The 13394-nt window shown below is 40.0% G+C and overlaps 1 protein-coding gene across 1 annotated transcript in view; it reads left to right on the top strand.

The window, feature by feature from the left end:
• Positions 1 to 13394, top strand: part of LOC105027570 (caskin-2) — a 69428-nt gene that overhangs the window by 33022 nt on the left and 23012 nt on the right. Inside the window, exons 7-11 of the mRNA XM_020044040.3 lie at positions 2767 to 2900; positions 6979 to 7087; positions 8182 to 8290; positions 8566 to 8660; positions 9972 to 10089. Of these exons, the coding sequence (XP_019899599.3) occupies positions 2767 to 2900; positions 6979 to 7087; positions 8182 to 8290; positions 8566 to 8660; positions 9972 to 10089 (565 nt within the window). The remainder of the gene's footprint in view (positions 1 to 2766; positions 2901 to 6978; positions 7088 to 8181; positions 8291 to 8565; positions 8661 to 9971; positions 10090 to 13394) is intronic.

The following is a 13394-nucleotide window of genomic DNA, read 5'->3' as shown; positions in this document are numbered from 1 at the left end:
AAGCTACAGACTGGCAGAGGGCGAAAATGTCCACTGACCGAGATGACCATTAAACTCATTTGAATTTCACTCATCAACCATACGATGACATCAAGTGATCTACAAAAATAATGGCAAACAGCAGCTGGGGTGAAGTGCAAGGCGAGGATGGTTCTAAACTGGCTCCTAGGAGCAGGGCTGAAGTCGTGCAACGCTAGAAAAAATTAGAGCCAGGCTGAAGTCATCAATGAGAAGAGCCAGGCTGAAGTTTGCAAAAGACCATAAGGATGGGACTGTAGAGGAATGGAGTAAGTTAATCTTCTCTGATGAGTCAAATGTTCAGCTTTGCCCAACACCTGGTCGTCTACTGGTTAGACGGAGACCTGGAGAGGCCTACAAGCCACAGTGTCTCACCTCCACTGTGACATTTGGTGGAGGATCTGTGATGATCTGGGGATGCTTCAGCAAGGCTAGAATCGGGCAGATTTGTCTTTGTGAAGGACCCATGAATCAAGCCAAGTACAAGGTTATCATGGAAGGACACCTGCTTCCTTCAGCTCTGATGTTCCCCAACTCTGAGAATATTTTTTTCCAACAGGACAATGCTCCATGCCACACAGCCAGGTCAATCAAGGTGTGGATGGAGGACCACCAGATCAAGACCCTGTCATGGCCAGCCCAATCACCCGACCTGAACCCCATTGAAAACCTTTAGAATTTGATCAAGAGGAAGATAGATGGTCACAAGCCATCAAACAAAGCCAAGTTACTTTAATTTTTCTGCCTGTTGGGTGGCATAAAGTCACCCAACAGCAATGTGACAGACTGGTGGACAGCATGCCAAGATGTATGAAAGCTGTGATTAGAAATCAGGGTTATTCCACCAAAGATTGATTTCTGAACTCTTCCTATATTAAAACATTAGTATTTTGTTGTTGAAAAATTAATTAGATTTTTTTTCTTTGCTTTATTTGAGGTCTGAAACCATGCATCTTTTTTGGTTATTTTGACCAGTTGTCAAAAATAAATACTCTAAATGACAATATTTTTATTTGGAATTAGGGAGTCATGTTGTCGGTAGTTTATAGAATAAAACAAAATTGTTCGTTTTACTCAAACACATACAGTGGGGAGAACAAGTATTTGATACACTGCCCATTTTGCAGGTTTTCCCACTTACAAACCACGTAGAAGTCTGTAATTTCTCAACTGTGAGTGACGGAATCTAAAACAAAAATCCAGAAAATCCCATTGTATGATTTTTAAGTAATTAATTTGCATTTTATTGCATGACAGGTTGTTGGCCAAGATCTCGTGATGCATGGCCCCATCCATCCTCCCCTCAATACGGTGCAGTTGTCCTGTCCCCTTTGCAGAAAAGCATCCCCAAAGAATGATGTTTCCACCTCCATGCTTCACGGTTGGGATGGTGTTCTTGGGGTTGTATTCATCCTTCTTCTTCCTCCAAACACGGCGATTGGAGTTTAGAGCAAAAAGCTCTATTTTTGTCTCATCAGACCACATGACCTTCTCCCATTCCTCCTCTGGATCATTCCAGATGGTCATTGGCAAACTTCAGATGGGCCTGGACATGCGCTGGCTTGAGCAGGGGGACCTTGCATGCGCTGCAGGATTTTAATCCATGATGGTGTAGTGTGTTACTAATGGTTTTCTTTGAGACTGTGGTCCCAGCTCTCTTCAGGTCATTGACCAGGTCCTGCCGTGTAGTTCTGGGCTGATCCCTCACCTTCCTCATGATCATTGATGCCCCACGAGGTGCGATCTTGCATGGAGCCCCAGACTGATTCCGTCTCTTACAGTTGAAGTGTACCTATGATAAAAATTACAGACCTCTACATGCTTTGTAAGTAGGAAAACCTGCAAAATCAGCAGTGTATCAAATACTTGTTCTCCCCACTGTACCTATGAAAAGTAAAACCAGAGAAACTCATACTTTTGCAGTGGTCTCTTTTGGTCTCCAGAGCTGTACATACTTACACACATACACAGCATATATATATATATACACACCTACACTATATATAAATACACATACACACTAATGAGTAGAAGTTCATGCGATTTTGAAGTGCAGTATGTTTCTGTGTCACAGTTCTGGCTAATTCTTGTCAAAAAATATATAACTACCACTGTAATGCAGATTTAGAAATTGAATTCACCCATACACATGCACACACAAAACACACAAACACACACATACACACAAACACACACATGCACACAAACACACACATGCACACACAAAACACACAAACACACGCATACACACACATACACTCTGTCATGATGTCAGTGTAATCTTCTGGCCCTCTCAATAGCAGAACAGCACGCTTTAGGCTTTAGGGCTGACTCAGTTGCCTTTTCTCTATTATTTCTGTCTTTTCCTCTTCCTTTCTCTCTTTCACTTGCCCCTCTTTTTATATCCCCCTCTCAGTTCATCTTTTTGTGTTAGTTATGATGTCTTTCAACCCCCAGCAAGAGGACAGTTGCTGGACAGGGTTTTTTTTCACCCCAAAAACACACTTGTACAGAATACTCAAAGTAAATGTATCCATTTTTACTTTTTCATTTCTTTCTCCCTATTCCTCTTCTAATCTACTATCTGTACATCTATACTATACGCTATATCTATTCTATATATTTACCTATACCTACACTATTCTATCTGTACAATTACTTTTTACTTTTTTTAACTATTCAATCATCTTTCTCTCTTTCTTTCTGTCTGTTTCTTTCTCCTGCTCTTCCTCTCCCTCTTTCCTACAGGTGGCTCAGTTGTTACTGAGTAGTAACATGGTTGTATCTCTTTTGGATGGTGAGAGGCCAGACGGTTTAGGCTCCACCTCCTCCAACACACCCCTTCATCTGGCCGCTCGTAATGGACACAAAGACATCATCAGGTGCCCATGACGGTCCCTGCATTTTTGTGTGTCTCTGTGTGTGTCTGTTTGGTTTTTTCTGTGTGCGTCTGTGTTTTTCTCTGTGTGTGTCTGTGTGTGTCTGTGTGTTTTTCTCTGTGGGTGTCTGTGTGTGTGTGTGTGTGTGTGTGTGTGTCTGTGTATTTTTCTCTGTGGGTGTCTGTGTGTGTGTGTCTGAGTGTTTTTCTCTGTGGGTGTGTGTGTGTGTGTGTGTGGGTGGGTGTGTTGACACTATTACTATTACACTTGTACCCATAGTTTCTGACACATTGTTAATGATTGGCATACTCTTAAATCACCACATTCCCTCCATCTGCCTTCATCCGTTTATTTCCCTGTTCATTACTTCAGTCTGAAACTCCTCCCACTGCAGGCTTTTAGGTCCCATCAGAATGGCTTTGTATAGAACAAAGTAATTAGCGATCAAACCTATCAGAGTATCAAAGTTAATGATACATCTGTAAGACGCACCTTTACCTAGGTGTGTGCTGTGATACAACCTATTACTTTTACAAATGGCAGGGCAATTGTCAGTTGGCCTGGTGTTGGGTTTGGCTGAAATGGCAGCAATTAGGTGCAGTTTGGGATCACAAATGTTTTCACCTTTACTACATTTGTGAGACTTTTTCTTTTCCAGCTTCATGTTTTAAGGTGTTTTCTGCTTATTGTTGTGTATGGGAGATTAAACACCAGGTCAGTAGCATAGATGCTCTTAAAAGGTGTGTTTACATTGCAGTCTGTTTTCAGCCTCCTTTCACTTTAGCATTGATGCTCTTAAAAGGTGTGTTTACATTGCAGTCTGTTTTCAGCCTCCTTTCACTTTAGCCCAATGTGATTATTAGCCCTCTTTTAAAGTTGGTGAGTAACCGTCTCCCTTCCTTTTTACTCCTTCTTTCTTCATTATTGCTGGCCTTTCGTCTCCTCTTCTCTTCATTTCCCCACACCTCCTACTGTTCTCCTCTCCTCCCTCTCTTATTTTCCCAGCAGTGTGGGAGTCTTTGGATCATTTCTCTAACACTCCCTGTCCATGCCATGCATTCCCAGAGGAACAGCCCCAGGCTATGTCCCAAAAATAGAAGTTTCATGAACCCGGGCCAAAAGTCTACATTGTAGGGAATAGGTTGCCATTTGGGACACATTATGATTTTCTCCTCTATATCCACATCTGTCTGAGTTTCTTCTTTATTTTGACTATTTACCACATTGTGGAATAATAGTTAATACATCAAAACACGTTTTAAAATGAAAATGTAGCCAAACAGTAGCCACCCTTTGCCTTGACAGCTTTGCCCACTCTCAACCTGCTTCATGGGATGCTTTTCCAATGGCATTTCCCACATATGCCTAGCACTTGGCTGCTTTTCTTCATCCCAACTCATCCCAAACCATCTCATTTGGGTTGATGTTGGGTGATTGTGGAGGTCAGGTCACCTGATGCAGCACCATCACACCTTTTTGGTCAAATAGCCCTGGTGTGTTTTGGGTCATTCTGACAAAGTCTGGTGGTTTATTTTGGGTCATTCTGACACAGCCTAGACATGTGTTTTGGTCATTCTGACACAGCCTGAACAATGTTGGGTCATTATCCTGTTAAAAAACCAATGATAGTCCCACTAAGCGCAAAACAGATGGGATGGTGTATCAATGCAGATAAATCTTTTAGATTTCCACCAGTCTAATGTCAGTTTCTCGTGTTTATTGTCCCCAGGAAGTCTTATTTAATTGGTGTCCTTCAGTCATGGTTTCTTTGTAGCAAATTGACCTTAATGGCAAGATTCACATCTCCTCATATCAGTTAATGTTGAGATGTGTCTGTTACTTGCACTCCGTGAAGCTTTTACTTGGGCTTTAATCTGAGGTGCAGTTAATTGCCCATTTCTGAGGTTGGTAACACTAATAAACCTATCCTCTGGAGCAGAGGGAACTCTGGGGCTTCCTTTCTTGTGACAGTTCTCATGATTGTCAGTTTCATCATAGCGTTTGATTTTGTGAATGCTCTTGAAGAAACTTTCATTTGACTGACCTTTGTCTTGAAGAAATAATGAACTGTAATTTCTCTTTGCTTATTTAAGCTGTTTTTGCTATAACATGGACTGCTACAGTACAGACAATGGTCAAACATTAAGAAGCAAATCATTTCCATAAATAAACTGTTAACACAGCAGACATGTTAATTAAAATGTATTCCAGGTAACTACCTCATGAAGCTGGTTGAGAGAGTGCAATGCGTGTGCAAACCTGTCATCAAGGCAAAGGGTGGCTACTTTGAAGAATCTACAATATGAAATGTAATTTGATCTGTAACACATTTAAGTCTTCACTATTATTCTACAGTATGGAAAATAGTCAAAAGAAATACCCTTTTAATGTGTAGGTGTGTCCAGCCTTTTGACAGGTTCTGGATATATTTGTATGTAACATTTCTGGGTGTGTGTCTATGGGTCATGAGTGTGTTTCATTATGTACAGTGGATATAAGTCTACACACCCCTGTGAAAATGACAGGTTTTTGTGATGCAAAAGAATGAGATAAAGATAAATCATGTCAGAACTTCTTTCCACTTTTAATGTGACGTATAATATGAACAGTTCAATTGAAAAACAAACTGAAATCTTCGAGGGGGAAAAATGAAAAATAAAAACCTTTCAATAACCTGGTTGCATAAGTGTGCACACCCTCTTATAACTGGGGATGTGGCTGTGTTCAGAATTAACCAATCATATTCAAACTAATGTTAAATAGACGTCATTACACACCTGAATCTGATTAATCACAAATGAAGTTCAGCTGTTCTAGTAGGAATTTCCTGACATTTCCTTAGTTGCATCTCAGAGCAAAAGCCATGGTCCACAGAGAGCTTCCAAAGCATCAGAGGGATCTCATTGTTGAAAGATATCAGTCAGGAGAAGGTTAAAATAGAATTTCCAAAGCTTTAGATAGACCATGGAACACAGTGAAGACAATCATCAAGTGGATAAAATATGTCACAACAGAGACATTACCAAGAACTGGACGTCCCTCCAAAATGTATTAAAAGACGAGAAGAAAACTGGTCAGGGAGGCTTCCAAGAGACCTACAGCAACATTAAAGGAACTGCAGGAATTTCTGGCAAGTACTGGCTGTGTGCAACATGTGACAAAAATCTCCTGTATTCTTCATTTGAATGGGCTATGGGGTAGGGTGGCAAGATGGAAGCCTTTTCTTATAAAGAAAACATCCAAGCCCGGCTGAAGTTTTAAAAAACAAACTGGAAATGGGAAAATGTGTTATGAAACCAAGGTTGAACTTTTTGTCCATAATTCCAAAAGGTATGTTTGGCACAAAAACAACACTGCACATCACCCAAATAACACCATACCCACAGTGAAGCATGGTGGTGGCCACATCATGCTTTGGGGCTGTTTTTCTTCAGCTGGAACCGGGGCCTTAGTTAAGGTGGAGGGAATTATGAACAGTTCCAAATACCAGGCAATTTTGGCACAAAACCTTCAGGCGTCCATAAGAAAGCTGAAGATGAAGAGGAAGTTCACCTTTCAGCACGACAACGACCCAAAGCACACATCCAAATCCACAAAAGCATGGCTTTACCAGAAGAAGATTAACATTTTGGAATAGCCCAGCCAGAGCCCAGACCTGAATCCAATTAAACATATGTGGGGTGATCTGAAGAGGGCTGTGCACAGGAGATGTCATCACAATCTGACAGAAGAGTGGGCAAATATTGCCACATCAAGATGTGCCATGCTAATAGACTCCTACCCAAAAAGACTGAGTGCTGTAATAAAATCAAAAGGTGCTTCAACAAACTATTAGTTTAAGGGTATGCACACTTATGCAATCAGGTTATTGTTATTCAATTGAATTGTTCACATTATAGGTCACATTAAAGGTGGAAAAAGTTCTGACATGATTTATCTTTGTCTCATTCTTTTACATCACAAGAACCTGGCATTTTAACAGGGGTGTGTAGACTTTTTATATCCACTGTATATGTTTGTAAGGTTGTGCGTGTGTGTGTGTTTGTGCGTGTGTGGGTGGGTGTGTGTGTGTGTTTCTCAGGTTGCTGCTGAAGGCTGGTATTGACATCAACAGAGCCACTAAGGCTGGTACCTCTCTGCACGAAGCTGCCCTCTATGGCAAGACTGAAGTAGTGCGACTTCTGCTGGACGTAAGACCAACCCTACATCATTGCTCACTTTAAAGGCTGCGTCCCAACTGGCACTCCATTTTCTTCCTGTTTTGCTGCTGGTATTTGGGACTAAGGGCCATCAGGGATGGTGTATGTGACTGTAGTTGTCTAATCATAACCTTAAAGGGGCAGTTCTGGTTTATAAGCTCTTGTCCTCTTCCTTTAGGAAGCTTAACTTGCCAATGTGGATACCATTTATATGTCCATTATGTACCATTTATATGTGGATGCCAGTTTTAGATCTCTGGATTTGGTTTTAACCAAGTTGCTAACTAACATTAGAACAATTGCTTACTAGCATAATTGGTTAACAAAACTACGTCTTATCTTCCTGTATGCTGGATGCATAGAAAAATATTATGGTTTCTACAAGTTTATCTGATTTGATTAAAGTAGATAAATGCCAAATCCTGAAGTAACCTTTTAAAACCTTGTTGTCAGTGTGTTTTGTTTAATCCAATCCTGACAATGACAAAGGAGATTAATATGGCTGTTCTGTTGTATAGAAGGATTTAACATGAGTTAACTAACAGACACAGAGAGACTAACATGACATGAGTTAATTAACAGAGACAGACAAACACACATAACCTGAGTTAATTAACAGAGACAGACAAACAAATATAACATGAGTTAACTAACAGAGACAGACAAACAAACATAACATGAGTTAACTAACAGAGATAGACAAACAAACATAAAATGAGTTAACTAACAGAGACAGACAAACAAACATAACATGAGTTAACTAACAGACTAACATGACATGAGTTAACTAACATAGACAGACAGACTAACATGACATGAGTTAACTGACAGAGACAGACAGACCAACATGACAGTAGATAACAGACAGACTAACATAACAGTAGATAACAGACAGACTAACATGACATGATTTAAATGACAGAGACAGACAGACCAACATGACAGTAGATAACAGACAGACTAACATGACAGTAGATAACAGACAGACTAACATGACATGAGTTAACTGACAGAGACAGACAGACTGGCTTTTTATAGTTTGGGTGTTGGAGCCTGATGGTGTGTGTGTGTGTGTGTGTGTGCAGGCTGGTATAGATGTGAACCTGCGGAACACATACAACCAGACAGCTCTGGACAACGTTAACCAGTTCACCACCTCATCAGCCAGCAGAGACATCAAGATGCTATTACGAGGTGAGATGCGCCTCTTGTCCTACATTATCAAGATGCTATGAAGAGGTAAGATGCGCCTCTTGTCCTACATTATCAAGATGCTATTACAAAGTGAGATGCGCCTCTTGTCCTACATTATCAAGAAGCTATTACGAGGTGAGATGTGCCTGTTGTCCTACATTATCAAGATGCTATTACGAGGTGAGATGCGATTAATCAGTGAGATGTCTCTTTCTTCTGTCTCCTCTCTCTCTCCACCTCCTATGTCTTTTTTTGCTGTGACACTGTATCTCTAGAAGCACTGGGGTCTCTCCAGGTAAGAGCACTGAAGGACTACTGGAACCTACATGACCCCACGGCGCTCAACCTCCGTGCTGGAGACCTTGTTATGGTAAGTGGCATGCACATTTCTTGCCTAAACGTAACCAGTCACATTTGTTTTCTGCAGTAGAGGCAGAGCTGAAAAGTATACATCGCAAAAACTGCAATTATGATGTTGCTGCACTGTGATGGCTAATTTGGTGTGCTTCAGAGTTTTTCGTGGATGTTTGATAGTGGTGGTGTGAAATATTGTAATTTTGAAGTGTCTGAAGGTTTGACATACTCTACATTGTCAATGTTTTGTTTGTAATTATGGAGTGAGGCATCTGTACTGGTGGTATGGTGACAGGTAAATTGGCAGCACCCTGAGTAAGAAGTCAGAGATATGGGAAGTGGTTGTCTGGTGCCCAGTTGCTCCTGGCAGTCTGTCATTTACATACATTTTTTTGTGTGTTTATAAACTGGTTAGAACCAAGTGCTGAATATTAACCAATGGATCATCTGTTTAAGTGAGGTGATTTGTCCATCCTTATCAAATGTATTATTTTGTCTTGGGTTAAAAAATATGGATCAGGGTTAGGGTAAGTAAAACTCTACATACTAGACTATAGTCTGCCTTGGGACATGTTAACTATATACTAGGGAACAGTCAACCTTGGAATATGTTAACTCTACATACTAGGGAACAGTCAGCCTTGGGACATGTTAACTACATACTAGATTACAGGCAGCATTGGGACATGTTAACTACATACTAGATTACAGGCAGCATTGGGACATGTTAACTACATACTAGATTACAGGCAGCATTGGGACATGTTAACTCTACATACTAGGGAACAGTCAGCCTTGGGACATGTTAACTACATACTAGATTACAGGCAGCATTGGGACATGTTAACTCTACATACTAGATTACAGGCAGCATTGGGACATGTTAACTCTACATACTAGATTACAGGCAGCATTGGGACGTGTTAACTACATACTTGAGAACTGTCAGCCTTGGAACATGTTCAATCTACATACTAGACTACATTGAGCCTTGGAACATGTTAACTCTACATACTAGTGAAGAGTCAGCCTTGTTAACTACATACTAGAGTACAAGACTACCTGAATGTGTCTAAAATATTCTGATTATTGGTCATTGGGCTTTTGAAGATTCACATCTGCTGGATCAGAATACCAGTTAGTAAACTATAGATCAGATATGGAATGTGTTTGTAAATGCAGATTTTAAAAGGTTTGCTAAGGTGTGCTGTAATATTCAGGACCTAGCTTTCAATATGCTAAAGTTGACTATTTACCACCTGTAATCAACACCCATTCACAAAAATGATTAATCTATGATGTCTGAATAATGACTGAATGATATTAGGTGCTGGAGCAGCACCTGGACGGAAGGTGGAAAGGTTGTATCCATGACAATCAAAGAGGAGCGGACCGGATTGGATACTTTCCACCATCTGTAGTGGAGGTCATCAGCAGGAGAGCAGGTACAGTACACATACACCTTCACCCAAACAGAGAGGCAAACACTTACACAAGCCCACACAAACAGGCACACTAACACACACAAACACACATGAACATTGCCCTATAGATGTAAATACAAGTCAACAAAAAGCTTACAGTACCTTACACTGTACATTTTCTTCACATTTAGTTAAACACCTTACAGTACCTTAACATTTAGTTAACCACCACCTTATAGTACCTTCACATTCAGTTAACCAACACCTTACAGTATCTTAACATTTAGTTAACCAACAACTTACAGTTCCTTCACATTCAGTTAACCAACACTTTACAGTGCCTTAACATTTAGATAACCAACACCTTACAGTACCTTATTATTTAGTTAACCAACACCTTACAGTACCTTATTATTTAGTTAACCAACACCTTATAGTACCTTCACATTAAGATAACCAACACCTTACAGCATCTAAACATTTAGTTAACCAACAACTTACAGTGCCTTAACATTTAGATAACCAACACCTTACAGTACCTTAACATTTAGTTAACTAACACCTTACAGTACCTTCACATTTAGTTAACCAACACCTTACAGTACCTTATTATTTAGTTAACCAAACACCTTACAGTACCTTCACATTTAATTAGCCAAACAACAGTAGAATACCACACAAATTATGCAGATGTAAATACATTGTGGTATCAAACAGCAACGCTAACTGAGCAAGAGGTCTGTATAAAACTCAAACAGTCCTCACACAGACTGTTTAATAGGATTAGCAAGACCAGATTGGGAAATGTCAGCTCAGTTCTAAAACCCTGAGAGTGTGTTTGTAGTTTGTGTCAAAGGAATCCCAGTTGAAAGCTACTTGAGTGGTTGACAGGTCCTGGCTGTGAAAGCAAACTTATCTGAGTCATACTCAGCTCTGTGTTTTTTGGGATCCTATTAGCTGCAGCCGAGGCAATGGCAACTATTCTTGGGGTCCAAACAACATTTTAACACACCAGAATAAAATGAAGCACCATGTATAGAATAAAACACAATACAAAATACCATGTAAATGTATATATAATACTACATATTACAATTCAGCATGTATATAACACTACGTATTATATTAAACCATGTATATAACAATAGGGGGGTACTTGGCCTCTCCACAGGGGGTACTTGAAAACACTCATGACAACATAGGCTTACTAGGGAAATTAACATGAGGGGGTACTTCAGGGGTACTGAAAGCAGTGCAAAAACATTTTGGGGGTACAGTAACTGAAAAAGGCTGGGAGACACTGATATATATGATAATACATAATACACCATGCATATAACACTACATATTATATTATTCCATGCATATAATATTACATAATTTTACAAGTTATATAAACATTAATACATAATATATTACACTGTGCATATAACACTACATATTATATTATTCCATGCATATAATATTACATAATGTTATAAGTCATATAAACATTAATACATTATATAATACACTGTGCATATAACACTACATATTATATTATACTACATAATTGTATAAACCATATATACATTAATACATAATATAATACACTGTGCATATAGCACTACATGTTATATCATGCATATAACACTACATAATGTAATATACCACATATATAACACTTCATAATGTAATAAACCATAAGATGAATGGAGTTAAGTACAGGCAAGTTATTGATGAAAACCTGTTCCAGAGCACTCTGGTCTTCAGACTGGGTTGAAAGGTTGACTTTCCAATAGAGCAAATTCCCTAAGGAACCAGTACAGACAATTTCAAAGTGGCCTTGGAACAAGACTGTGATTGTCCTTCAGTGTCCCAACCAGAGCCTGGACCAGTACCTGATTGAACATAACTGGAGAGACCTGAAAATGGCTGTTCAGTGATGTTCCCCATCCAACCTGATAGAGCTTGAGAGGATCTACTGAAAATAATGGGATAAACTCCCTAAATACAGGTGTACCAAGCTTGTAGCATCACACCCAAGAAGACATAAGGCTGTAATCACTGCCACATTATGCAAGCATTGCTGAAAACCTGTTTTTGCTTGGTCGTTATGGGGTATTTTGTGTTGATTGATGAGGAAACAAATCTATTTTATCTATTTTAGAATAAGGCTGTAACTTTACCAAGTGGAAAAAGTGAAAGGACTGTGACGGAATACTTTCTGAATGCACTGTAATATAATACTTTATGTAATAGTGTATTATAAGAAAGTAATAAGTACACCCCTAGCTTCAATTGCTATTGTTGCCTCCTTTGGCTGAAGTATGAGGGCTGTTCTCTACACTACTGATTCCACAGTGTCATGTATGAGGGCTGTTCTCTACAGTACTGTTTCCACTGTGTCATGTAAGAGGGCTGTTCTCTACAGTACTGTTTCCACTGTGTCATGTATGAGGGCTGTTCTCTACAGTACTGTTTCCACAGTGTCATGTATGAGGGCTGTTCTCTACACTACTGATTCCACTGTGTCATGTATGAGGGCTGTTCTCTACAGTACTGTTTCCACAGTGTCATGTATGAGGGCTGTTCTCTACAGTACTGATTCCACTGTGTCATGTATGAGGGCTGTTCTCTACAGTACTGATTCCACTGTGTCATGTATGAGGGCTGTTCTCTACACTACTGTTTCCACAGTGTCATGTATGAGGACTGTTCCCTACAGTACTGTTTCCACAGTGTCATGTAAGAGGGCTGTTCTCTACAGTACTGTTTCCACAGTGTCATGTATGAGGGCTGTTCTCTACAGTACTGTTTCCACAGTGTCATGTATGAGGGCTGTTCTCTACAGTACTGTTTCCACTGTGTCATGTATGAGGGCTGTTCTCTACAGTACTGTTTCCACTGTGTCATGTATGAGTCTCTACAGTACTGCTTCCACTGTGTCATGTATGAGGGCTGTTCTCTACAGTACTGCTTCCACTGTGTCATGTATGAGTCTCTACAGTACTGCTTCCACTGTGTCATGTATGAGGGCTGTTCTCTACAGTACTGCTTCCACTGTGTCATGTATGAGTCTCTACAGTACTGCTTCCACAGTGTCATGTATGAGGGCTGTTCTCTACAGTACTGTTTCCACTGTGTCATGTATGAGGGCTGTTCTCTACAGTACTGCTTCCACTGTGTCATGTATGAGGGCTGTTCTCTACGGTACTGATTCCACTGTGTCATGTATGAGGGCTATCTTGCACGGCCCCCTACAAGTCATAACATTTCAATAGGAAAGAGATCTGAGTTTTGACTCAATTTCTTGGTTTTGAGTCATTTTGTAGATTTGCTTGTGT

The sequence above is a fragment of the Esox lucius genome, chromosome 6 (assembly GCF_011004845.1).
Source record: "Esox lucius isolate fEsoLuc1 chromosome 6, fEsoLuc1.pri, whole genome shotgun sequence".
NCBI classification, from domain to species: domain Eukaryota; kingdom Metazoa; phylum Chordata; class Actinopteri; order Esociformes; family Esocidae; genus Esox; species Esox lucius.
Note: the sequence above shows the minus strand (reverse complement) of the source record. Positions and strands in the feature narration are given on the sequence as shown.